At 38.4% G+C, this 22,659-nt stretch overlaps 1 protein-coding gene across 9 annotated transcripts in view; it reads left to right on the top strand.

Moving 5' to 3' along the window:
- The window catches only part of Mark3 (microtubule affinity regulating kinase 3), a 135,237-nt gene that overhangs the window by 52,898 nt on the left and 59,680 nt on the right, over nt 1-22,659 (top strand). For 6 of the 9 annotated variants that reach the window (XM_071607502.1, XM_071607501.1, XM_071607500.1 and 3 more), the window contains one exon: nt 17,173-17,226. In XM_071607502.1, the coding sequence (XP_071463603.1) occupies nt 17,173-17,226 (54 nt within the window). Of the gene's footprint in view, nt 1-5,836; nt 5,879-13,075; nt 13,208-17,172; nt 17,227-22,659 lie in introns of those variants that run through there. The other 3 variants (XM_071607504.1, XM_071607505.1, XM_034636954.2) reach the window with 2 other exon arrangements.

The following is a 22,659-nucleotide window of genomic DNA, read 5'->3' as shown; positions in this document are numbered from 1 at the left end:
GCTTACTTGTCTCCACTAGAGTCTGTAAGGGTAGATTACAGTATATAGCAGAGTGCTTGGTGCCAGTTATGTACTTAATAAATATTGTTAAATTACTGTAATACTACTGAAGGAAGCTTCTGAGAGAAATGATCTCCCATTGGCTGACCATGTGACAAAAATGTCCTGACTCTAATGTCTGCTGCATAGCAGGCCTGGGGCTGTTAGAGCAGGAACCCTGGGCCAGTCATTCTGTCAGTAAGTTGTCTCAATGACAAAATAAATTCATTTGGATTTTTGGTTAATATTCCTTGTTAAGCTGCCTGGACTGCTTTGGAATCTGTAAAAAAAAAAAAAAAATGAGTGGACTGGAGCGGTCCCTGCTCTCCTTGATCAAAGCTTTCTTGAGATAAGGGACAAAACTTCTGGTTTAGTTCCCACCAATCGCAAATGATTACTACAGTTTTTCTGTGTGGCACAGATGGTAAGCCAGGAGAGTACTGAGACAGACAGACACCCCGTCCACCACCGCTGCCCCATGCCCCATATTTACTTTTAGAAGGTTCTCTCTCCAAAAATAATTGAATATTACTACCATGATGGTTTAATTTTAAAATATCCTTTTTTTTTTTTTTTAATCTTTGAACAAAGTCATTTTATTCTTGTTTTCTTACCCCTATTGTAGGTATGAGCCAGAATCATATAATATGTAAACATTGTAGAAATTCATTATATAAAAAATAAAATAAATTAAAAAAAAAAAAGAAATTCATTATATAGAAAGTGAAAGTTCTTTGAAATTTCCAAGAGAATCACTTATAGACAGAGGTTTGGTGTATATTCCCATAGTTTTATATATATATATATATATATATATGTATATATATATGTTAATTCTTTGTTTATTTTAATAAAAAAGCAGTCATATGGGACATAATAATAATATTTTTACATTATCTGGACCAGACACAGGTCCAGGGTATGTTACTTACAGATCTCACACTTGGTTAAAGGCTGCATAGTCTTCCACCATGTGGGTGAACCACAATGAGCTGGGGGTTATTTCTCATGTTTTTGCCATAAACACAATTGCAGTGAACATTCTTTAACATAACTGTGTACTTTTGTTAAGAGCTCTTATAAATCACTTTTGTCTGGTTGTCTTGGTCCATTTTTTCTGCTATAACAGAACATCAGAGTCTAGATATTAGTTTTCTAACATACCATGGTGTTTTTATCACTGCAGCTTTGAAAGTATATTTTGATGTTTTGGAGTAGGTCAAGTCCCCTGTTGATTATTCTTATTTCTCAAAATTTTCTTTTTGTTATTTACACTACTAGATGAATTTTACAATCTTGTTGCCACGTTCTAAAAATAGACTTGCCAGAATTTTGATTAGATTACTTCGGATGAAATTAAGTTAGATTTAAAATTTTGGGGGGGAAATATGATATTTTGTTTGTTTTTGCAGTCAAACTCAGGGCTCTGTGCATGCTAGGCCAGCATTCTACCACTGAGCTACACCCCCAGCTCAAAAATTTGATATTTTAATGATACCAGATTTTTTATCCAGAAATGTCAAGTGTGTCTTGATTTTGTTTTCATATCTTTTTTTCTTTAGGTTTTATATAATTCTTGTTAAGTTTGTTCCAGTGTTTTTTATTTTGTTTGGGGTTCTAGGGACAGAACCCAGAGTGCTCTGCCACTGAGCTATATCCCCACCTTTTTTAAATCTTTTGTGTTGAGACAGGATCTTGCTAAGTTAACGAGGCTGGCCTTGAACTTCCATTCCTCCTTCCTCAGCCTCCAGAATTGCTGGGATTGCAGGCTTTTGTAACTGCATTTGGCTATTTTGTAATTTTTGTTGTTCTTGCAAATAGGATGTTCTCTTCTAGCTATTGTGAATATGTGGGAAGGTGCAATAGTTATATAACATCTTGTACTTGGGCATCTTTTGAACTCACATTCATCTGGAACATCAAAATAAAGCAAGCTTATATTATTTTTTTAAACAACCATTCTCTTTTTTTATTTTTATTATTTAGTTGTAGGTGGATACAATACTTTTATTTATTTTTATATGGTGCTAAGGATCGAGCCCAGTGCCTCACACATGCTAAATGAGAACTCTCACTGAGCTACAATCCCCAGCCCCTATTTTTTTAAATTATATAACTTTTAAAATTTTGTTTTTCAGGGCTGGGGTTGTGGCTCAGTGGTAAAACACTTGCCTAGCATGTCTGAGGCGCTGGGTTCAATTCTCAGCACCTCATATAAATGAACAAAATAAAGATCCAAATAAAATAACACCAAGTTTGTTTAAAAAAAAATTTTTTTTTGTTTTTGTTTTCAGTTCTTTGAATTTTAGATTCATGTTCCACTACCATAGTCAGGATGTGGAACAATCCCCATTACTCAAAAAAAACTTCTCAAACTCTCCCTTTATTGTCTCTTGCTGGGTTTCAGTTCTCGCAGCTAAAAGGTTCAGGGGTCACTCCAGTTGAACTGGGCTAACTGGGCTGTGCAAAATAACCACACTAGAAACACAAATACCTTAAGGGTCCACAGGAGAGAGAGAGAGAGAGAGAGAGAGAGAGAGAGAGAGAGAGAGAGGGAGGGCACGAGCTCACGCTGACCCCTTTTATTGAGGAGAAGCTATTCAAATGAGGCAAGGGGTCAGGTTTCAGGGGGCTGAGTCTATTTTCATGATGTCCCCTGTCAGCAGGTTGACTGACATCTAGGTAGGCCACACCCAAAGGCACTGTAAGAGAAGGGGACACACACAAGGCACTTCCATGGAAGATTCTGTCCTAAACAGGGCAAGGGGTTATATTACAAAGAAACAGGTGAGTGTAGCTTCACCCCTGGGGCTGTAGCAAGTCACACCCATGCATGGAGACACCGACCCTGGAACCCAAAAAGGGTGGGGAAAGCTCTGCTACATTTCTGTGACTGAGCGCCTCAGTACCCAGCCAGGGAGTGTGACTCAGTCACTTGCAAGGTTGGTCTCCCACAGTCTCTCTCCCCTACCATCACCTCCTGTAACCACCTGTGTGTTCACAATTCCAAGTGTGGCATGTTTTTTTTTTAAAGAATGTAAAGTAAAGGGATGTAGCTCAATAGTAGAACACTTGTCTAGCATGTGCAGAGCCCTAGATTCAATCCCCAGTACCTCAAAGAACAAACAAACAAAAATAGTCAGGAGTGTGAAGGAAGAGGAGATTATACAGATTCTCAGCATCATGCTTTTGAGATTCATACAAATTATTGCATATATTGATAGTTCTTTCTTCTCTACCGAGAATTCCATTGTGTGATGGGACCACAGTTTATATCTGTTCCCCCACTGAGGTACATTTGAGTTGTTTCCAGCATTGGCAATTATGAGTCAAGCCACTCTAGACATTCCTGGTTAAGTTTCTGTGTGAATATGAGTTTTAATTTCTTTTGGGTAGTTATCCATTAATGACATTGCTGGGTTACATGGCTAAAAATTAAGTGAATTGTTATTAGAACATTGGTTCTAATAAATAGAAAGAGACCTAAAACTTCTAGTCCTTTGATGGGAATGTCACGTATCTTGCCTATTTTGAAGTAATTAAGATCTCTAAAGAGTTGCAGGAAATGATGTTGATGATTCCAGGACTTACTTGGAGTCAGTAGAAGAAAAAGGATATTACACTGAAACAGTTTTAATGCTGTGCTTGGGTGGAAAAAGAAATACAATAGAGTTACATAGTGGAAGGAATTCCCTGAAAGGAGACAGTGGGGATAATTTATATCATGTATTTAAGTCACAAGAATGTTGTCAACAAAAAAGATACTTGTTGAAAACTATTAAAAATGTATTATAACAAAGATTCTAATATGTATGTTAAAACTGTTTTAAATGAGGCCTTTAGATAAAATGGTTGTTTGGAGACACCCCCCCCCCCCCCCCCCGCCTCAGATAATCCTTAATTCTTAATTTTTAGTTCATCTCATTTAGCCCTTAGATGAAAGTGCTGCCTGTTATCCTTGTAATGAAAGCATCTATCATATCTATCTGCTGTTTTGATTTTAGCCAACTTTTCACAGTTTTAAGGTTTATTCTGTATTGCAGTATTATATATTTGGTTAAATTTAGATTATCTGCTTAAGACTATGTTAAAACTTGTGTCAGCTATGATCAATTAGTTTTTCTTACATAATTTCTTATTTTTTCTAGGATTAGTTGCTTTTTAAAAAAACTTCTTTAGTTTCTATAAGTTTACTGTTGATTGGTCCAAATGTTCTAGCATATTTTTCAAATATCTTACACAGTACCCTTGCATATCATGTAATATTTTAGTTCAATAGAGAACTAATGGGTAGAAATCAGAGACAGCAAGATAGTTCTTTCCAAGGCATAGACAAATGGGCTGGTGGCTGGAGGAAGATGTTAGGTCAAGGTACTTTTTAGAAGATGGGCAAAATGTCAACATGTTTGTCTGATAATGGGAATAATCTAACAGAAAGGGGAAACACAGTGCTGTGGGAAAGACACTGGAGTGGGTGAGGAGACAGTAGAGTCATTAGCTTTGGGCAACAGAGCTGTCCTTCTGTAGACACCAGAGGAAGGCAGGTGTACTGGCTATGGTGCAGGTGAAGGGCTCCTTGTGGTAGCTTTTACAAATTCTTTTCTGAGCTAAGCTATTTTTTTAAGTAAACTGGAAAGCCAAATCATCAGCTAAGAGTTTGAGTATTGAGGACATAGATCTGAGAAGGCTAAAATAATTACCAGACAAGCAGGGGAGTAAATGGAGTAGAGAAATGCTATAAATTGCCAGGCAGCCCTCAGGCTTCCCTGGGGTTGGTGACAAAGTACTAAAGTGGGAAGATGGGCACAGCTGCACTCACTCTCCAGCCAGTCAGTTACCCAGCTGCAGGCAGGACATTTACAGAGTTGGGGCTGTGTCACACAGAAGTGAGGAATGGAGGAAGGAGCTGGGCATTGTTAGGGAACACTGGAGGGATTCAGGAAGAGGTAGGAACTGGAAGGGAGAGGCAGACCACAAGAAGTTGTTGGGGTCAATGGACCACAAATTCAGTGAGCTCAGACTGGGTGGAAGGAGTGACTGCACTGAGCAAGTGGGAGAGGTAGGAGGGCTTGTCTGCAGAGCTGGGCAGTTCCACAGTGAGCTCACAGGGTCTTCAGAGATTAGTGAAGGCAAAGATTGGGTATAGCCATGTAAGTGGCTTAAGAGATGTAACTTATTTTTCTTTTCTGGAAGTTTATCTCTGGTTCATAGAAATTTCACAGTGAAGTGCCATGGAGTTGGTCTTCATTCATTGTTTTAGTGCTCATTAGACCCTTTCGATATGGAGATTTTGTCTTTTCAGTTTTAGGGATTGTCTGTTTTCTTTTCTGGTGGTAGTGGGGGTTAAACCATGGGTGTTCTACCACTGAGCCACATCCCCAGCCTTTTTTATTTTTTATTTTGAGACAGAGGTCTTGGTTGGTTGTCCAGGCTGGCCTTGAGCTTGCACTCCTCCTGCCTCAGCCTTCTGAGTGGCTGGGATTACAGGTGTGTGCCACTGGACCCAGCCAATGAGATGGAGACTCTTGAACTTTAAAAAGAAAAAAAAAAAAAAAAAAGCTTTTTTCTGTCTCTATTTTTGCTTTCTGGGAGATGAATTTAATTTTATCTTCCAAACTTTCTGGTGTGTATGTGTGTGTTTTCCTATTTCTCTGCTTATTTTCATTTGTTTATTGTTTCTTTCTGTTGTCCATTCTGGTCTCTGAATGCTATTTCTTTTTTTTTTTTAAAGAGAGAGAGAATTTTTTTTTAATATTCATTTTTTAGTGTTTTCAGCGGACACAACATCTTTTGTTTGTATGTGGTGCTGAGGATGGAACCCGGGCCGCACGCATGCCAGGTGAGCGTGCTACCGCTTGAGCCACATCCCCAGCCCCTCTGAATGCTATTTCTTCTGTTGACTTTCCGAGGATAGGAAAAGGTTTTTTGTTTGTTTTATGAAGTAGATTTTTGCTCCCTCCATTGTTTTCTCTTCATAGAGACTTTCTTTGGAAGTATGGTATCTCTAGTTGTCTGCCTGTGTTAAAGCCAGGCCTGAGAAACTTCCCAGAAGCTGTTTGCAGCACAGGAGATGTGCTCACCTGTTCAGGGTTGTCCACTTTTATGGGGGACTCCAGATACCTGTGTCTTTAGGTCTCTTCTATGGGAATGTTCAGTTTCTCTAGACTCCTTTATTCTCCATAGCAGGGGCTGAGTGGGGCATCTGGTTGTCCCAGCCCTTGGTGGCATTCTGTCAGGCTCATTTTCTGTCTCCATGCCTCATTCCTGGCCGCCGCTTGGCCAGTGATTGTGAGTCCCAGAGCCTTGTCCATTTCCACAGAAGTAGTTTCCAGCTTTCTAAGAGCTAGAGGTTATTGGTGGTTTAATGAGCCCAGTCACTGTGTATGACTCTTGACCTTGTGGTTTGCCCAGTGGTCTCACACTTTCTCTGCACCTGAATCTCCAGGTTTGGAGCCCCGTCCAGTAATGCTGGGCAGACCACACTGTCTCCATGTGCCCTTTCCTCATTCTCTCTCTCTGTTAAGAAAATATAGACACAGCTTTCTCACTGTTGTCTTCCCACCTTCTCTTGTGCTTCCACAGCTATGTTCCATTGCTGTCAGCCCTCAGCATTTCAGGGGAAGTGTCCTGTTCCCACTTTTCTGTCCTGTTGTGGAGAGAGAAGAGGGGTGGGGTTACGTCTTGAACCTTGTTTACTCTGTGACTTAAATTCAGTTATAAAAATGATAAAGCTGGTCTGGGGTTGTGGCTAAGTGGTAGAGCGTCTGCCTAGCATGTGTAAGACAGTGGGTTCGATTCTCAGCACTGCATATAAATAAATAAAGGTGCATAAACAACTAAAAAATGATAAAACCATGATTCTGGGATATATTAAATGTCTTGAGATTTAATATAAATGGTTATATCTTTTCTTTAATTTTTTTTTTTTTTTTTTTTTTTTTTTTTAGTTGTAGATGGACACAATACCTTTATTTTATTTGTTTAGTTTTTTTATGTGGTGCGGGGTATCGAACTCTGCCTCAAGCATGCTAGGCAAGTGCTCTGTCACTGAGCCACAGCCCCGTCCCTGGTTATATCTTTTAGTCACAAAATTTTTGTTGAAGAATATGTTAATAGCTTGATAGAAAGTTTGGAGAATAGAGGGGAAGGGAATCCCAGAGTCATAATATTTTGAATACTATTTTCATTTTTTTTTATATATTCCTTATTCATATGCAGGTTTTCTTCTGTATCCTTTTGGTCATACTCTTGGATCTTGTTTTATCCTAGTAGTCTTCTGTGCTGCTGCATAATTGTCCTAGTGTTCCACTCTGGTCATGTGCAAAATGCCATTGATTAGAACATCTGTTCTCAGGCTTTCTCAGAACTCCTGAAAACCCCAAATTGAGAACTCCTCAAAAGCCTATTAATATTTACTATATTAGAAGTTAACACTAAGAAACTTAAAATATGGTAACAATTCTGTCATATGTTAATGTATAATATATTTTAATGAAAAACAACTTTACCAAAACAGATTATGAGAAGAGTAACATTGTTTAAGTTTTTTTTTGCAAATCTCTTTATTGTCTGGCTTAACAGAAGGATTTTCTGGATTTTTGTATCTGCTCTGCATGTGAACTATTTGGATATGTTGTTTTCATTGAAATGTATGAAAAAGTATGTAGCAAGAAAAGGGAGGGTACTGGGGATAGAGCCCAGGAGTGCTTTTACCACTGAACTACATCCCAAGTATTTTTTGTTATTGTTGTTTTGAGATAGGATCTTGCTGAATTGTTGAAGGTCTTACTAGGTTGTTGAGGCTGACCTTGAATTTGCAATCCTCCTGCCTCAGCCTCCAATTGCTGCGATTATAAGTGCATACTATTGTGATAAGCATAGAGGAAGGTCTTAATACTCTTTCAAGTCATTGTGGGTGTTCTGTTTAATACTATATTAAATCTCAGCAAATAGTAGTTTCTTTCTGCAGTGGTGGACACTTATTAATCAATAGACCAAAAAAATTAATACAGCAAAATTAGTAGTAGCAGATTTGGGAGTAAGGAAACAGTGAAAGAAAGCTTTATATTCTCATAACAGATACAACTAAAAAGCATTAAACTTTATCAGTACAGGGAAAAATGAACATATAAACCTACAAATTAACAATCATGGGAAACACTGTTTTAATTGTTGTAAAATATGCGTAGCATAGCATTCCCAATAGTGACCATTTTATAGTGTACAATTCAGTGGCATTAAATACTTGAAGTTGTTGAATAACCATCTCCACCATCCTCTCCAGAACAGGTAATCAGTCCTCATTTTTTCCACATTTCATATTTGCAAATTTATGTATCTGATAGAAGTTATACCCAAAGTCAGTCCTCACAGGGCTTTGGCAATAATTCTTGGACATACACAGAGTGGTGAGTAAAGCACATCCCCAAGTTGATGTCCATTGAGGTGGTGCTCTCCTGTCTTGTTTCAGCCATTATACTGTAAACAGATATCCTTTTTGTAGACTGTTTAATGACACTTTCCCCCCAAAAGCTTTATTGAGGTAAAATTGAAGTACAATAAAATGCACATATTTGAAGTATGCAATTTGATCAGTTTGGACATGTATGTAACCAATATAATCAATAAAAAAGCATTTCCATTTATTTTTTTAAAATTTGAAATAATACAGATTGTTTCCTGCATGATTTATTACATTAGAAATTAATCACCTTTCCAGGAGTGGTGGTGTGCACACCTGTAAATCCCAGGGGCTCGGGAGGCTGAGGCAGGAGGATTGCGAGTTCAAAGCCAGCCTCAGCAATGACAAGGCACTAAGCAACTTGTGAGACCCTGTCTCTAAATAAAATATAAAAACATAGGGCTGGGATGTGGCTCAGTGGTTGAGTGCCCCTGAGTTCATCCCCACTACCAAAAAAAAAAAAAAAAAGGAGGGGCTGAGGTTATAGCTCAGTGGTAGAGTGGTTGCTGAGCATGTGTAAGGCACTGGGTTGATCCTCAGCACCAAATAAATAAATAAATGAAGGTGTTGTGTCCATCTACAACTAAAATTATCAGGATCTCTGGGATGAAACAGTACTCAGATGAACATTTATAACTTAAAGTACTTATATCAGAAAGAAAATAGAATAACAAATTATTTTCAAATTGTGTAGTAGGAAGGAGTAAATAGGAGTAGGAGCAGAAATAGATGAAACAGAGAAGAAATAATATAACTAAAATTTGATAATAAGAAAACCAGTCTAATCAAGAAAAAAGCAAGAACACAAAGATATCAATGGAAAGGAAGCTATCAAAATAACCCTATAGATGCTAAAAATATATTAAGGTCATATTACAATTGTTTGCCAACATATGTGATATCTTATATAACATGGTCCATATTAGAGAAAGATCCGTGTGCTTATGAGAAGAAAGTGTATTTAGTCATTGATGGATAACATACTCTATATATGTCTATTAAGTTTAAATTATCAATCGTATTTTTTCCTTCTATAGCTTCTTTATTAAATTTGTTTTTAAATGGTGCTGGGGATTGAAACCAGGGCCTTGTGCATGCAAGGCAAGCACTCTACCAACTGAGCTATATCCCCAGTCCCCTTATTTAGTTTTTGTTTGGAGGATCTACCTGGTGGTGACAGGGATATGTTAAAATTACCCAGTATTATTGTGTTGTGGTCTATTTGATTCTTGAAATTGAGCAGGGTTTGTTTGATGTACATAGATGCTCTGTTGTTTGGGGCATAAATATTTACGATTGTTACATCTTGTTGATGTGTATAGTTCCCTTAAGCTGTATGAAATGTCCATTTTGTTCCTTCTGATTAACTTTGGCTTAAAGTCTTCTTTATCTTATATGAGGATAGAAACCCCTGCTTGTTTACGCGTTCCATGTGATATATTTTTTCCCATCCATTCACCTTCAGTCTATGGATGTTTTTGCCTATGAGGTGAGTCTTTTGGAGACATCATGTTGTTGGGTCTTGTGCTTTAATCCATTCTGCCAGCCTGTGTCTTTTGATTGATGAGTTGGTTATTATTAAGTTATATTTGTATTCCCGGTCATTTGGGTTTATTTCTAGCTTTTAATTTGAATTAGTTTCTCCTTTGATTAATATTCCTTTAGTGTAGTTCCTCCCTTTGCTGGTTTTTACTTTTTTTTCCCTTCATTTCACCCTCATGGAATATTTTGTTGAGAATGTACTGTAGTGCAGACTTTCTAGTTGCAGATTCTTTTAACTTTTGTTTATCATGGAAGGTTTTTATTCATCTTCCAATTTGAAGCTTAATTTTGCTGGATATAGGATTCTTGGTTGGCATCCATTTTCTTTCAGAGCTTGGTATATATTATTCTAGGACCTCCTAGCTTTGAGGGTCTGGATGGAGAAATCAGCTGAGATTTCTGTATTGGTTTCCCTCTGTACATAATCTGATATTTTTCTCTTGAAGCCTTTAAAATTCTATCCTTATTCTGTATGTTAGGCATTTTCATTATAATGTGCCTTGGTGTGGGTCTGTTGTAATTTTGTACATTTGGCGACTTGTAAGCTTCTTGTATTTGATTTTTCATTTTATTCTTTAGGTTTGGGAAAATTTCTGGTATTATTTCATTGAAAAGATTGTGTATTCTTTTGGTTTGTATCTCTGTACCTTCATCTATCCCGATAAACCTTAAATTTGGTCTTTTCATGTTATCCCCATAGTTGGGAGTTCTGTTCATGGTTTTGTAACATCTCTCTGTGGTCAACTTTATTTTCAAGATTATATATTTTGTCTTCATTGCCTGAGGTTTTGTCTACCAAGTGGTCAAATTTGTTGGTGATGCTTTCTATTGAATTTTTTTTGGGTGTGTGGTGCTGGGGATTGAACTCAGGGCCTTGTACATGCAAAGCAAGCATTCTATCAACTGAACTATATCCCCAGCCCTTCGGTTGAATTTTTAATTTGATTTATTGTTTCCTTCATTTAGAGGATTTCTGCTTATTTTTTTAACATAATCTCTGCCTCTTTATTGAATTGATCTTTCACTTCCTGTATTTCCTCTCTGATTTCATTTCTTATACCTTCCTTTGATTCACAGATCAGTTTAATTATGTACATTCTAAACTCCTTCTGTGACATTTCTTCCACTGTGGTGTTGATGGATTCTGTTATTGGAATATCTTGATTCGATTGGAGCAATTTGTTCCCTTGCTTTTTCATGTTGTTTGTGTGTCTCTCCATCTAACAGTATGGATCTGAGGCAGTAGAGTTTCTACTCTGGGACACATTTATTTGTTTGTTTGGTGGTGATTTTGTTGTTGAATGTGGTTCCCAGTCATAGTGCTTGAAGTGCTGTCAGGTTGTCTAAGTGCAAGTCTGTGATGTTTCGCAGAGGAAATGTTTGTGTTAGATGAGCTTCACTCAGGTGTGAGCTCAACATTAACCATCTGTGTAGCATAGAAGGTCCCTGGGAAGGCTTGTGTGCTCACTATTGATGAAAATGTGACTAGAGGCTAGCACTGTCACCTAGGACTCTGTGTTGTCCCTGGCAGCAAGTGGTTCAGCATTCACTAAATTGGTGTTCACAGCAACTTCATAAAACATTTCTGTGAATAATATGAATTGTCTGTATTGTTTTGAAAAAGGAGACTTAATGATTTCTGATAGTTTCCTTTAGTATCCCACACACGGAGGAAAGTGTTAGGAAACATTATAGGCTTTCCTCATTTGTCTGAAGAGTTTTGATTCTGTTTATGTTTCCAAAACTGGAGTCCTAAGAAGCAAATTGAGGAAACTCTGAATACAGGTGGGATGTATGAAGAATTATTGAGTGCCCAGATAGCCTCATCATAGCTGGGAGGAATTTTGGCCTTTCTACTGGGATCTTCCTCATTCTGCATGACCCAGAATTATTTTTCTTGGACTGTTACTTTAATAATAATAAAAAACATATATATGTGTGTGTGTATATGAATATAATTTTTAGTTGTAGGTGGACACAACATCTTTATTTATGCAGTGCTGAGGATCGAACCCAGTGCCTCACACGTGCATGGCAAGTGCTCTACCACTGAGCCATAACCCCAGCCCTGGACTGTTACTTTTTTCCTTCTTTAAACTTACTGTACACTTGTCTTCTTGGGTCTGCTACTTGTGTCACTATAGAAATTGTTGGAAGTCACTTGTCTAATAATGGCACCTCTTCCATTCTCTTTTGTCATTCTGTCAGGGCTTCATTTGACCTATCAGGTGGGAGAAGAGAGAGATGCATGTGATCATTCAGTATGCCATGTTTAACTGAATGTCCTCATATGGTTATGGAAAACTTTGCATTTAATTACTTAAGTTCTGTTTAGAGAGTCCAGGCTTGATATAAAAAATAGTGTTGCCCTGGATATCCCCATCCAAGACAGCCACTTTTCATATTTTAAACTGATTCTTCAGGTTTTACTTTCTGGTCTTTAATAATATGCCCATTGTATTCATGTTCATTTTCCAGTTTAGGCATAAGCTATTGACTTTTAAAGTCATTGACTTAAAAAATAAATAGACCTTTTATTTTTGAAATGTAACACACAGAAAAAAATGCCTATTTATACGTAACCCTGACCCAGGGCAGAACATTCTATGACCCATATCCAGAAGCCTCACTTTGCCTCCTGCGGATTACTTCACAGTCCCTCATGTACAAGGGAGCGCTTTTCTAACACTACAGGTTAGTTTTGTCTCTTTGGCTTTTTAAATATACTAATGCAATCATACAGTATGTTACCTTTTGTCTGCTACTTATACTTCCTGCTTATAACCTTCTCCCATGTTGGGTTTTGTTAGGTTTTAATTTGAAATTTTATTTTGCAACCAACTGTTATAGTTGTTTGGTGTGATCTTTAACCATTATGAACTAAGTTGTAATCCTTCAAATTCATATGGTAAAGCCATGACCTTATATATGGTGAAGTGTGACTATGTTTGGTAATAGAGTCTTTATAGAAGGTTAAATGAGGCTACATGGGTGTGCCCTGATCAATAAGATTTGTGTCCTTATTATAAAAAGAGACATCAGAGAACTGACTCTCCCACCATGTGAGGACACAGTGAGAAGGCAATTGTCTGCAAGCCAGGAAGTGGCCCTCACAAGAACCAATCCGGCTGGCACCTGTATCTTGGACTTCTAGTCTCCAAAATTGTGAGAAAATAAATTTCTGCTTATTTTCCCAATCTATGGTATTTTGTTACGGCAGCCCATGCAGACCAATACAGCATTCTTCAGGCTACCATGTGCCTTTAAGGGACTTGAGATCTTTTTTTACCTGCTCTTTTAGGAGTTATAGATGCTTTAACACCTTTCAAGGGTAGGAGTTGGGATCTTTTGACTAGCAGTGAATTGACAGGAAATGGAAAATAAGGATTTTTCTCCAGCAGATCCTGTCTGTTGAAGCAGGTTGGGGATTCCCTTCTCATGCATGAACTATCTTTATCCCTATTTTGTAATTTTCCACTTTGCTTCTGGCATTAGGGTGAATAAATGGAATTTCCCAGAGCAGAGACGTTTTCTCCTCTTTCCTTACCTAGTGAACCCCCTTGGCTTTCGCTGTGTCCCTTTGTCCCTATACTCTAGCTGTCCATTACCATGGAAATGAGTGGTCTTCTCTCATCTCCCTTTCTGAGGCACTGCCTCAGTGATGCTCCCACAGTCGCCTTCTCTTTAGGTGACATTAAGGTCTCACCTCTGTCTGAGATCTCCAGGTCTGGACCAAGTTAATTTGATGATTGAGTCATCATAGCAGGGAGTTGGGAGGAAGAAGGGATTAGAAATGTCCCCCTCAGGCTTCATTGTTGCACATACACTAAGTGATAGTGTTTTACTCTGGGAATACCATGGCCTTGATAGAATGACTTTTCTACAGTTTGGAGAAGCCAAATGCTTTGAGTTTCTTTTTGAAGAAGCTTCCTGAAGAAGAAATGTGTAAGAACTGAAGCAGAGTAGGATCTTTAGGAAGAGGACATGGCATAGAATCAGAAGAAGCTAGTGATCTTGAGTCCAGTCATGCACTAGAAACTGGCTCTCAGAAGATCAGAGGAAAGAGGAATGGGAAGGGCAGCAGCGCTGTTGTATTTGGTCCCAAGAAGGAAGATGAAAACAGAATGGTGGTCAGAAAAGAACATTGTATCCCGGCGCTGTGGCACACGCCTATATCCTAGCAGCTTGGGAGGCTGAGGCAGGAGGATCGTGAGTTCAGAGCCAGCCTCAGCAACAGCGAGGTGCTAAGCAACTCAGTGAGACACTGTCTCTAAATAAAATATAAAAAAGTAGGTCTGGGGATGTGGCTCAGTGGTTAAGTGCCCCTCAGTTTGATACCCCATAACTCTCCCACCCCACCAAAAAAAAAAGAGCAGCATAGGTAAAGAGTTTCTTAGAAATTGGAAGATGCAAGTACACCACATAAAATTACTTAGAAAATAGAAAGTTTGAAGAAAATTAATTCATTTGACTTTGAACTAATGTAAACTTTTAAAAACCATCTTCCTATCTGTTAAAACACTAGAAGCCCTCCTTCTTCACTGTTCTGTCTCTCTCAGGTGTGTTTGGTTACTGATTATGAGTGTTCAGGCCCTCAGATCAACTCAGCAAACATTTATTGAGCACTGTGCCCATGCATTATGCCAGTGCTGTAAAGATGAAAAGATGCCTTCTTCCCATTTAAGTTGTACACTAATAGTCAGTTTTCACATATTTTAGCAGCCAATATTTTCTTATTCCAAATACAGAACTAGAATTCTGACTTCACTTTTTCCCCCAAGGTCATACACATTCACTCTCTGCTCCTCCAGTTCTGATTTGCCTTTCCCAGAGGTGGGGAAATAACATTGCATTCTCAAAGCATGGCTGGGAGTGGGGCACTGAAGACTTACTGAGACCCTGTTGGAGGCTGCAAAGCCAAAACTATTTTTATATTCTAAGACTATTAAATCATTCACTTTTTCAGTCTCTCTTACAAGTGAGGAGTGGAATTTTCCAGAGGCCATATGATCTATATTATCGCAACAGATTGAATGCAGAAACATATATTAACCTGGGTGTAGTGACACACACCATCTCCCAGCCATTTGGGAGGCTGAAGCAGGAAGATTGCAAGTTTGAGGACAGTGTGGACAATTTAGATTCTATCTCAAAATTTTAAAAAAGGGATTGGGGATTAGGGATGTAGCTGAGCGATAGAGTACCATCGGATTCAATCCCAAGTACCACTGAAGGAAAAATAAAAATCATTAAGATGTGTTCTATTGCTGGGCGTAGTGGTACATGCCTATAATCCCAGTGATTTAGAAGGCTGGGGCAAGAGAATTACAACTTTGAGGCCAGCATGAGCAACTTAGACTCTAAGAATAAAACGGGTCTGAGGATATAGTTTAGTGGTAGAATGCCTAGCATTCAGGAGGCCCTGGGTTCCATCCACAACAATACAAAAAAAGTAATGAATAGATAAGTGCTTATTTTTTACAATTTTTCAGTTTTTGTATGTAATATTACAAATATCAATGTATATATAAAACACATTTGGGGTTTTTAATAATCTTTAAGAGAGTAGAGGGGTTCAAAAAGTGTGAGAACCGTTGACATAGAAAATCTTTTTTTTTTCTTTTTAATATTTATTTTTTAGTTGTAGGTGGACATTATCTTTATTTCAGTTTTTCGTGGTGCTGAGGAGTGAACCCAGGGCCTCATGCTTGCTAGGCAAGCATTCTACCACTGAGTACAACCCCAACCCAGCATAGAAAATCTTTAAGCCCTTGTTCCCAGACTTTAGCTCTAGGCATTTTCTTAAGTGTTGTGTCCTACTGGGTCTATATTCTACAGGATGTGCAAGCAGGGCCTCCTCATCTAGTGGGGTAGGCCCATGGGCTGTTCTGGACCTCAGGTGCCAGCTGAGTTAACTTATCCTCCCAGGTCATGGCAAAGCCTCTCTCCACTTATGTTCCCTTTCATTGTCTGTAATTTGTGTGTGTGTGTGTGTGTGTGCGTGCACGCGCTGGGATTGAACCCAGGACCTTGTGCATGCTAAGCACTGCTCTACCACTAAGCTATCTATCCTCCCCTCTGTCACCTGGAGAGATCATTTTTATGCAACAAGTAATGAGCTACCAGGTGAGGATGCCTATGCAGGTTCGCTTAGTAGTACTGGTAAAACTGATTTCCTTTTTTAAAGTTAAGAAATGTACATAAACAGAAGCTGGGGTTCTTTATTCATGTGTCCTACTGGCTCTTTTTGTATCACCTAGGGGTGTGCTCACCCCTTTCTGGACAAAGGTTACCAGGTGACACATTTGTTGCCTCTGCGCATGGTTAGCTCACAGATTGGTCTAGAACTAGTCTTTCTTTAACTGCCTAAAGGGATTTTGTTTTGTTTTGATACCAGTCTCCACTGGGTTGCCCAGACTGGTCTCTGACTCCTGGGTTTAAGTGATCCTCCTGCTTCAACATTCTGAGTGCTGGGATTACTGGCACAGCCACCACCATGCCAGGCCTTTTATTATTATTTCTGTAATGTTTTTAAAGTTTTGGATTCAACACCAACCTATTTGTATATTTATTTATTAAGCCCTCATTGTATGCAAGATGCTTTGTGAGGTATGTTGAGTTATACATATCTGTCAATGTACAGTTCCTGCCCCCAGATCCCAGAGTCAACTGAAATTAGTGTCAGTAAAATGAAGAGGGCTGGGGCTGGGATTCAGTGGTAGAGCACTTGCCTGGTACACACAAGGCCTTGGGTTCTATCCCCAGCACTGTCCACCCCACGCCCCTTTTTCCCCCAACAAATACTCAAGAGATTTCCTACATTGCATATATTTTAGAAGTATTTTCATTGTGTAATCTGTCACTCTCCTGTTTTGGGGAGGGAGTCAGAAGAATTTTTTTTCCTAGTTTGTATAAGTAACTTAAATATAAAATGTTATAGTAATAGCATTACTTGCCTAAAGCCCCTGTCTTCAGTTATATAGTTTTATAAATTTTTGATTGCTTGATGTAACCAGTCAAGGTTTGTCTTGCTTTTTAACAGTTCCATATATGTGGGTGTTTATAAAACTGTTACCAGGTAGTCTGTGCTTACCAATTCTTAAAATCCATAAATATGTATTTTTTTCTAGGTTGCAATAAAAATAATTGACAAAACTCAGTTGAATCCAACAAGTCTACAAAAGGTAAGAAAAGTATTGAGGTTTTTAAAAATGATTTTTGGTGTTAATTGCCATCTAATTTGCTCCTTAAGTCTCAATTGTTGTTTATTATGTTAGTGCAATAAAACTTCTGTTCTTCAAATGAATACAGTTTAAGTGGAGTGTTTTATAAAAATGTTAGTGTTATCTTCATTTGAAAATAATGATTTTAAATGTGCTGAATAACAAACTGAAGGCTCAGATTTAAAAGAGAATATTCTAAATATTGATTAGAATTTAGAGTTTTTTAAAAATAGCATACAAATATATTTTCACCTATTATGCAGATTTTGTATACTTTTATAACTAATACTGAAATCTTTAAAGCCAGCAAATATCACCAGGCACCGGGCATGCACCAGTAGTCCCAGCTACTCAGGAGACTGAGACAGGAAGGTTGCTTGAGCCCAGGAGTTTGAGGCCAGCCTGAGCAACATAGGTAGAACCTGTTTCTTAGGGGAAAAAAAAAAAATTTAAGAAGTGATAATTTTGTCTTCTCAAGATGGATGTTTTAATGACATAATGCATATAAAAGAGCTTTGTAAACTGCAAACATTCTATTGTAAGGTATTTTGATAAGTGTAATGCCCACTATATATTACTAATGGATTCCTAGTGGTTACTTACATTCTGGTAATTTTAAAGCTGTGTTGCTCTTAGTGTGTAGAAGGTGGGGAAGGACATAGACTTGATCTTACACTAAAAATGGTACTGGCGCCTGGGCTGTGGCTCAGTGGGAGGACATTTGCCTGGCACATGTTCAATTCCCAGCACTGCAGAACATAGAAATAAAAACAAAAACAATGTTAAAACAAGTAGTTCTTTGTGGTCTGCAGCCCAGAGTGGGCATTAAGGTTTCTTAAGATAGCCCTGGGACAGATTCTGAAATTCTAATCCTTTGTGGGTTTTTCTAGGTTTTTTTTTTTTTTTTTTTGTCTTTTAAGTTGTAAATGGACACAAACCTTTAATTTAAATCAAACCCAGTGCTGAAGATTAAACCTAGCGCCTCATGCATGCTAGGCAAGTGCTCTACTGTTGAGCTACAACCCAGCCCTAGTCCTTTGTTTTGGAGAGTAAATTTTACCTGTTTCTCAAACTTTAATTTCTTCATATATTTAAGAATTTAATATTAATAAGTCATTTAAGGGTTACCAAAATGTAGTATTCAGAACTCAAATTACCAGGTTTAGTGGGGACTCAACTCAGTATTCTGTGGTGTTAGAAATCTTCCCCAACTCATGTGTGCCTGGAGAGAGACCTGGACCTCTATAGCAATTTTCCAAGAAGTTCTATCCTATGATTGTGTCAGGTTGGCTGTGGTCTTTCCTTCCTCATGCTTTGCTTGCTTGCTTTTTTCATTGTTTTTGCTCCTAGTTTTTAATTGCAGTTATTCTTTATTATTGCAAATTACTCTAGATCACACCATTATTATTTTTAGTATGTGGGAGGTTATCTTGTTAGCCCAATAGTGTGTTTATGCATATTTGTACAACATTAATTTTGGCTTATGATAATCTAGTAATTAAAACTTTTAAGATTAGTTTGTGGTATAGTTGAAGTGCAAACTATCCATAGAATACTTATCCCAAAGCTTGATCTATTGAAGTCAAAAACTTGATAAGTAAAATATTTTCAGTTTATAAGGCATTATTTTAAATCATATGTGTACATTCTTCTCTTGTAAATTACTTACACGTTGACTTCAAATTCTTTTCCTTCCTTTTTTGGTCCTGGGGATTGAACTCGGGGGCATTTGACCACTGAGCCATATCCCAGCCCTCTTTTGTATTTTATTGAGAGACAGGATCTCACTGAGTTGCTTAAAACCTTTCTGTTGCTGAGGCTGGCTTTGAACTTACTATTCTCCTGACTCAGCCTCCTGAGCCACTGGGATTAAAGGCATGCACCCCTGCGCCTGGCTCAAATTCTTTTTCATTAATTTCTTTTCCATAGGAAAATATTAATAGGGTAGTATACACAGGTGTTCTGACAGCTTATTTTCTTTGCTTGGCACCATTCACAATTGTATCTCATTCGCACCAGAAACAGTTCTCCCTCTAGATAGTGATTTAAAGCCATGGAGCAGCCCTAGAAGATACATTGACTTTAAGGAACATTCTGCTAGCAACAGCATGCAGTTCATTTGCACTACTACTACTAGAGGATGTACACGGGTGGAGTCAGGCAATATTTGAACATACATGTTAAAATAGTATCAAGTTCACAATATTAGGCTGGTACATTGAACCATGTGCCTTTATTCAAAGCATATAAACCTGAGTTGAAGCATATTTGCAATTTGATGTTGTCCCACACTTGAGTCTTTTCATTTTTCCCATTTTCCCAGCTATTGAGTTAATAAACAGTGGATTCTTTATGTGATTTCTTTTTCCCCACTGTTTTTGTACTTTTCAACTTCTGACTACTATTATTGGGATACTATTCTGTTCATAAACATCTTTTCAGCCATCTTTTAAAGAACTCCGTAATGTTTATACCTGCAATGGTTTTGGAAACATCAGGAATAACAAAAACATTAGTCTAAGTTATTTTTAGCTTCAATTTAATTATACTAGGTATTCTTGCTGGGTATTACCTTATTAAATCCAAGTTTCATTAAAAAGCAAATCATGGGGGCTGGAGTTTTGGCGCTCAGCGGTAGAGCACTCTCCTAGCATGTGTGAGGCCCTGGGTTCTATCCTCAGCACCACATAAAATAAATAAAATAAAGGTATTGCGTCCAACTACAACTAAAAAATATTTATTTTTTTTAAAAAAGCAAATCATGGCTCATTTCAAGAAAATGTATATACTTATTCAAAAATGCTAGACTTTATTAAGACATGTCAGAACACTTAGGGTAACCCATCTGAAGTTCCCAATAACGTCTTTCAGTCTTGGGAGTAGACTGACTGTTAACACAAGAGTGATGCTTAGGAGCATGCAAAGCATCAGTACAAACCCAGGCTTCAGCCTGCCTAGCTGTGTGATAAGCCACTGACCTCCCTTTGTCTTCATAATAACGCCTTAGAGGGTTGTAGTGAGAAGCAAGTTAATATATTAAGCCCATAGTAGAGCTTAGAATAATACCTGACACATGATAAGGACTCTGAGTGTTTGACATTATCATGTGCTCAGCTAAATAATTGGTTTTCATTGCTTGGTTTCTGCAAGATGGAGAATGTTTTTTGTTTGTTTAAAAATTTCCCCCTCATAGAAAGTAAGTAAAGCTTAATCATTGAATGGTAGATTCTAGCTAGGTCTCTTTTGTAGGAATTAGCTGTACTAATAATAACAATTGTTAACATTTGCACATTTAGTCTGTGTACAGACTGAGCACTGTTATTTTACTTGTATTACTCATTTATAACTTCACGAGGTCAATTCTGTTCTTCAGTAAAGGGAGCCAGGGAGATGAAGTAACCTCTCTGAAATAGAACTCCACCTATGATAGGTGAAGTTGGCATTGAGTCAAGCAGGTTTGTTCAGTTGAGATGTTAGAGAACTGACAGTGAGTGACATGCTGGATCATTAGCATAGGAGCTCATTGCTGTCAGATAATGTGCCCCTCCCCTGTCCTTACTCTTACAAGCCCTGGATTTTTCATGTTAATTAGTCTGATAGACATCTTTCATCTCTACCTTTGTTAGGTAGATATCATTGCCATTTTCATTTTCCACTGGGGAAACAAGACAAAGGAGTTGATGTAGTCAAGTCCTCTAGCTAGTAAATGATAGAGCAAAAATAGAAATCTTGGACTGACTCCAAAATGTGGACTTTTTCCACTCCCTTATGTTGCCTTACCATAATTAATTAAATTTCTGTAATTCAGGATTTACAGAAAGTTTGATGGAAAATGACTTGAAGCTTCCTATTGAGTAGCTATAAAGAAGTTCATTAAGGGGCTGTGATTATACCTCAGTGGTAGAGTGCTTGCCTCAAATGTGTTTAATCCTCAACATGACATAAAAATAAATGAATAAAAGTATTGTAGGCCAGGTGTGGTGGTGCATGCCTGTAATCCCAGCAGCTCGGGAAGCAGAGGCAGGAGGATCGTGAGTTCAAAGCCAGCCTCAGCAACTTAGTGAGGCCCTAAACAACTCAGCGAGACCCTGTCTTTAAATAAAATATAAAAAGAGCTGGGGTTGTGACTTAGTGATTCAGCACCCTGGGTTCAATCCCCAGTACCAAAATAAATATATTAATAAAGGTATTATTAAAAAAAGAAGAACAAAAACATGAATAAAAAGAACAAGAACATCAAATTTGGGGAATATTTCAAGTATTTAACAGGGGCTTGTCCCCTTCCCCTTCTAAACACTGCAAAAACCATGTTTTTATCCAAGTTTGTTTATTCACTCATTCATTTAGACAGTAAGCACCTGCTGTTGTGCCCTGTACTGTTCCGTGTGCTATGGATATAACATTGAACAAAATGAAGTACCTGCTTTTGTGAAATAGACATATCAACAGGGAGCAGCAGTAAGCACACATACAATGTCATGTTAGTGGTATGAAGAAGAATTTAGTAGGGTGCATTAACTATATAATTTTTTTCTGTAATCTAAATGTTTTCCATGTCTGGGGCCTTGCTGGCCCTTCCCAGGGAGAATTCCTAGAGATAACAAACTATTGCCCTGTGTGTGCTTTTCAGATGTAAACCAGCTGATTCAGAGCCTGTGCTTCAAAGCACCAGTCCTCTATCTGGCTAGTGCACTCCAAAAGGCAGTATTCCTTTGCCCTAATCACCCCAGGCCAGGCACCAGGTAACCAAAGACAGCTCCTGCACCCCAGAGCCTGCTTAGAGTTTTACTCTGCTTGCTTTTCCCACAGAAATTGTAATAAAGGCCTTCTAAGTGGGAGATGTGGCCCTGTCCAGAGACTTGCCTAGCATGCCTGAGGCCCTGGGTTCCATTCACAGCAAGACCCTTTCTTGTCCTTGCTTTTCCCTGGTACCTTATGCCTCCCGACTCACCTAGGTGCTTTTTTGCTCCTTACATGATATGGTGGGTCCCCACCCTCTGGAAACTATAAGAAACTGTCTTTTCAATGACAGTTTTGCCCTGATCTATCAGCCTCAGATGAAAAGTAGGGGCATCCTCTTAGAAACCCATTTAGGAAGCGCCCTTGTCCTCCCGAACCAAGTTGTGTGAGACTCCAATGAGTCAGATAAGTGCAGCTGGCTCAGGGTCAGCCCATGTGATGTACAGTAAGACTCTACTAGGTCCTGAGAGACCCAAAGAGTTTTCATCAGGTGAACAGGAGAGGAAAAAGACCCTGCAGACCTCACTGCAGGGCTTGGCACAGGAGTTTTGGTAAGGTGCAGTGAAGGATTGCACGTAGCCTGAAGAGCACCAACCACAGGACATAGAGGTCCTGATTCTGTCTGCTAGTACAGAAACTTAATTATCACTACCC

Source organism: Marmota flaviventris, chromosome 2 (genome assembly GCF_047511675.1).
Source record: "Marmota flaviventris isolate mMarFla1 chromosome 2, mMarFla1.hap1, whole genome shotgun sequence".
Taxonomy (NCBI): domain Eukaryota; kingdom Metazoa; phylum Chordata; class Mammalia; order Rodentia; family Sciuridae; genus Marmota; species Marmota flaviventris.
Note: the sequence above shows the minus strand (reverse complement) of the source record. Positions and strands in the feature narration are given on the sequence as shown.